Source organism: Crocodylus porosus, unplaced genomic scaffold, assembly GCF_001723895.1.
Source record: "Crocodylus porosus isolate Cpor-Errol unplaced genomic scaffold, CroPor_comp1, whole genome shotgun sequence".
NCBI lineage: Eukaryota > Metazoa > Chordata > Crocodylia > Crocodylidae > Crocodylus > Crocodylus porosus.
In genome coordinates, this window is record NW_017728948.1 from 76,809,779 (window position 1) to 76,813,708 (window position 3,930).

General features: G+C 45.9%; 1 protein-coding gene across 7 annotated transcripts in view; it reads right to left on the reverse strand.

The window, feature by feature from the left end:
• The window catches only part of PTPN13 (protein tyrosine phosphatase, non-receptor type 13), a 227,927-nt gene that overhangs the window by 166,641 nt on the left and 57,356 nt on the right, over positions 1 to 3,930 (reverse strand). For all 7 annotated transcript variants that reach the window (XM_019552792.1, XM_019552791.1, XM_019552788.1 and 4 more), the window contains exon 2: positions 3,305 to 3,424. In XM_019552792.1, coding sequence (XP_019408337.1) covers positions 3,305 to 3,424 — 120 coding nt within the window. The remainder of the gene's footprint in view (positions 1 to 3,304; positions 3,425 to 3,930) is intronic.

Sequence of the window (3,930 nt, forward strand, 5' to 3'; positions counted from 1 at the left end):
CCCCATGATGACCACATCCTTAGCCCTCACTGCCTCTGTGAGCTGACCTAAGAATTCCTGGTCGAGCTCTTCTCCCTGGTTGGGAGGTCTATAGTAGACTCCCACCGATAAGTCTCTCTCCCCTGGACTGCCTTTTACTCTAACCCAGAGCCATACACAATACATAGACAATTTTTGATTCTTGAAAATAACTGTATGGTGGAAATTAATGGAGATTCTCAATAAATCACATTGTTCCAAGGGAATCCTAGAATCACTGCTGGATTTTGCTGGGTACATATTACTTCATACTTCAAAGAAATTGGCTAAAAAGTCTTTTATCAGTTCAAAAATAAAAGCCTAAATGAATGATTATTCTACTTCTTTAAATAGCTGTCCAATTAACAAACTGTTTTTTCCCATAACTTACTTCCTAACCCTGGAAAACAAAGCTATTTTTCAGTATGACTGATCCCATATTTTCAACTTTGAAATTTTTGGCTCATAAACTTTAAAAAATGTTACAATAAGGCCTCATCCTACAAGTCCTTACTTATATGAATAGTCCCACTGAAGCCACCAAAACAACTCAGGAGAGTAAGTGCTTGTAAACCTTTGCAGGATTGGGCTCAGCCTGATATCCAAGTCACCTTTCAAAAACAATGCATTTGCCCCTAGAAGGAGATGGTATAACAACTATAAAATAATGAGTGGCACAGAAAAGGCAAATTGGGATGTGACCAAATGCAATGAAGAAAAATCATCTCACAGCAGTCCACTGCAGGGTTCCTGCACCTCTCTGTGAAGTAGCCAGTACTGGCCATTATAAGAGACAGGATACAGGACTAAACAGCCCTTGAGTCTGATGTGTTCTGCCTTGTTCCTATTTTTCACTTCTATGTTTTAAACAAAAGGAAGTATTGAGTCTAAATAATAGGGAATTTACAGGCCTGAAAAACAAACACTTAGAAGTTTTTTTAATTGCATCCTCCAGTTTCCATCCTTATTAAGCAACAAAAGTAGTCAGTTTCAAAGAAGTATTTTCTAGTTTTCTCATCGTAAAATTGAACGTAGAGCTAGGTGAAAGCACACGTATGGAAAAAAAAAGCACATCTAAATTACATTTGTCTGAATCCAAGCATATTGTGGGTCCATACATACTTTCTGAGACCAGTTGAAGGATACCAAAAAGAGCCTGACCTTCATTGTCCACTATTTACTAAAAAACAAACAAACAAAAAAACCCCATGATGGAACCTTCCTGAGTAGATGTGAAAAGGACAGAGACCAAGGAGTACTGCTTTGGCCTGATGCTTGAAGAACTCATAATAAACACTACACCAAATATTCTAGATTGCAGCCTACAGTATGGTCATTTCTTTAAGCTTTTACACCCTTGTTTTCCATCATTTTTGTGGTCATCAACAGGGATCCAGGTTTTCCTTTTCCCATGGAAAAACAACCCCCCCCCCACAGATTTTCCCTTTTGACCAAGAAAAACATGGATTTTTCATTTAACAGGGAAACATGCAGATTTTCCACTTCTGCAGAAGTTCCAGCCTGCAAAGGGCTGGGGGGAGTGGGAAGAAGGCACTCAGACAAGGGGTGCCATGTGCATATACACAGGCACATGGTCGCCAGGCAGCCTGGAGAGCAGCTCCTACAGCTCCCCACAGGTAAGTCTGAAGGTGGGGAAGGGGGACTGAGGTTCTCATAGGGAAGGAGGGAGTGAGTTGGCCAAGGTTAAGGCTGCTGCCCACCTGGGCAGTGTGTGGGGCTTAGGGCTTGGGGCTAGAATGTGCAGCTGCAAGACCCCAGCAGGGAGCGGGATGGAGCAATGGATGGCTTGTCCAGAGAGTGCGGAAGGGGATGGCTCTCTGCCGCTGCATGCATTCCCAGGGGGCAATGGGGGCATGTGCCCCTCAGATCTGTGCATGGGGCAGGCACAGAACAGGACCTCCACAGCCCATTGGGCAGGACCTGGCACGGCAGGGCGGAGTGGGGCTAAGCAGGGAAGCTCTTTGCTGATGCAAACCCCACACCACCCTAGCAAAGTGCCTCTTGACGGCCCAGCAGCAGTGGGGGTAGCACTGTAGAGTTGTGCCCCTCGCTGCTGCTGGGCCATTATGGTGGCATGGGGCTTGCAGTAGCAAAGACTTTTCCTGCCCAGTCCAACTCTGTCTTGCCATGGACTTCGCTCTGGCCATGCAACCTGTGGGGAAGGGAGAGCCAGGCCCCATGCTTTGTTCCGCCACAGCAGCCAGGACTTGGCCACTGCTGTGGGGGATAGGGGACTGTGAATCCAGGTCCCTGGCCCCATAACTAGTAACTGGGAGCCCTCTCTGGCAGGCCGGCAAGGGGGAGCTGCTGGAGGGCTGTGTGTGGGGAGTGGAGGGCACCAGCAGGGCTAGGGGGACAGTGGTTGTGGAGTAAGGGGCCTGGATCTGCATCCTGGTGAGTGAAGGGGACAGAGGGAGCTCTGATTTTCCATGATAAAAAACCCAAAATCAAATACCAAAATTTATAGGTACTTAGAATTTATTTTATTATAATGATTGAGGCACTGGTAGGCTTCCAAATTACTTTAAAATTGTAAATATATCAATAAAACATTGGGTTCCCATATACATATCTATATATAATGTGACATTTCATTTTCATGTATTTTGGGTTTTTAAAAATCAGAGAATTTGGGTTTAAAAAAACCCCAGAATTTGTGATTTTTAAATAGAGAAAACCAGGATCCCTCGTTATTGAGATGCTCATCCATGACCATTTGCCACATGGCATGGACATCGATTACAGGATGGATGGGAACTAGGGGTGCACTGATAGAGATTTTGGGGGCTGATACCGATAGCAATAAGAAGGCATATTGGCCGATACTGATCCGATACAACTGCCATCAGTTGGTAAGTTCATTGTGGTCGAAGGGGAGGGGGGAGGGAAGGGGCATGGGGGTGCAGATCAGTGCCCCCAGCAGTGAGGGAGGGGGCATGGGCAGGCGCAGCTGCTGCCCAGCCAGGGCGGGGGAGCAAGACGGAGGTACAGCTCATGGGGTGGGGGTAGCTGCCACTGCTGCTTGCACCCAAGGAGCGTGGGGAGAGTGTCCTCAGATCTGTGTGACACAGGGCAGACTGCAGCTGTGGGGTAGAGCCAGAGCCAGCACTGCACAGGGCTCTTCTCATCGGAATCTGGGCTCGGAGCGGGCTCTGGTGGCACTCAGAGGAGGCCGCAGCCACCCCATCTTTACCAAAGATATTTAATTTTTTTCTCAAAGGGACTTCAAAACTACTCGTATTACAACTCTGAAGCAACAGATTACCTTTTCTGAACAACTCTTGAAGACTTTCCGCACTTTGATTCAATATAGCCCATATTTCCTCTTCCTGTAATGGTCCTCCCCGAACCTCCAAGGCCTCAGCCAGTGACACATGCATGTTACCTGAGAAAGAAGACATACTTGGTTTAAGAATATATATACCCTCACACAGTTATTTTTTTGTGTGGGTGTGTGTCGAACTTAAATGGTAATACTTATTTTTAAAGTCTAAATCTAAAAGTTCTTTAAAAATCTGCAGAAAATAAAATTTTATATGGGGGTAAGGGTTCCCTATGTTTTAGTCATGAGGGGGAAATATTCTACTACGTTGCTTTGTTTAAACAACTGAGCAGAATGATTAATAGCCTTAGTTGATTTACAAGATGATAGCTAATGTGGTCCCCATCTTCAAAAAAGGGAAGAGAGAGGACCCGGGTAACTATAGGCCCATCAGTCTTACCTCTATCCTTGGGAAACTCTTCGAGAAAATCCTCAAGGAGCACATCTGTGATGGGCCGGCTTCAGGGATGATGGTCAAGGGCAACCAGCACGGTTTCATTAGGGGCAGGTCATGTCAGACCAACCTGATTGCCTTTTATGATCAGGTCACAAAGGCAATGGATGCAGGT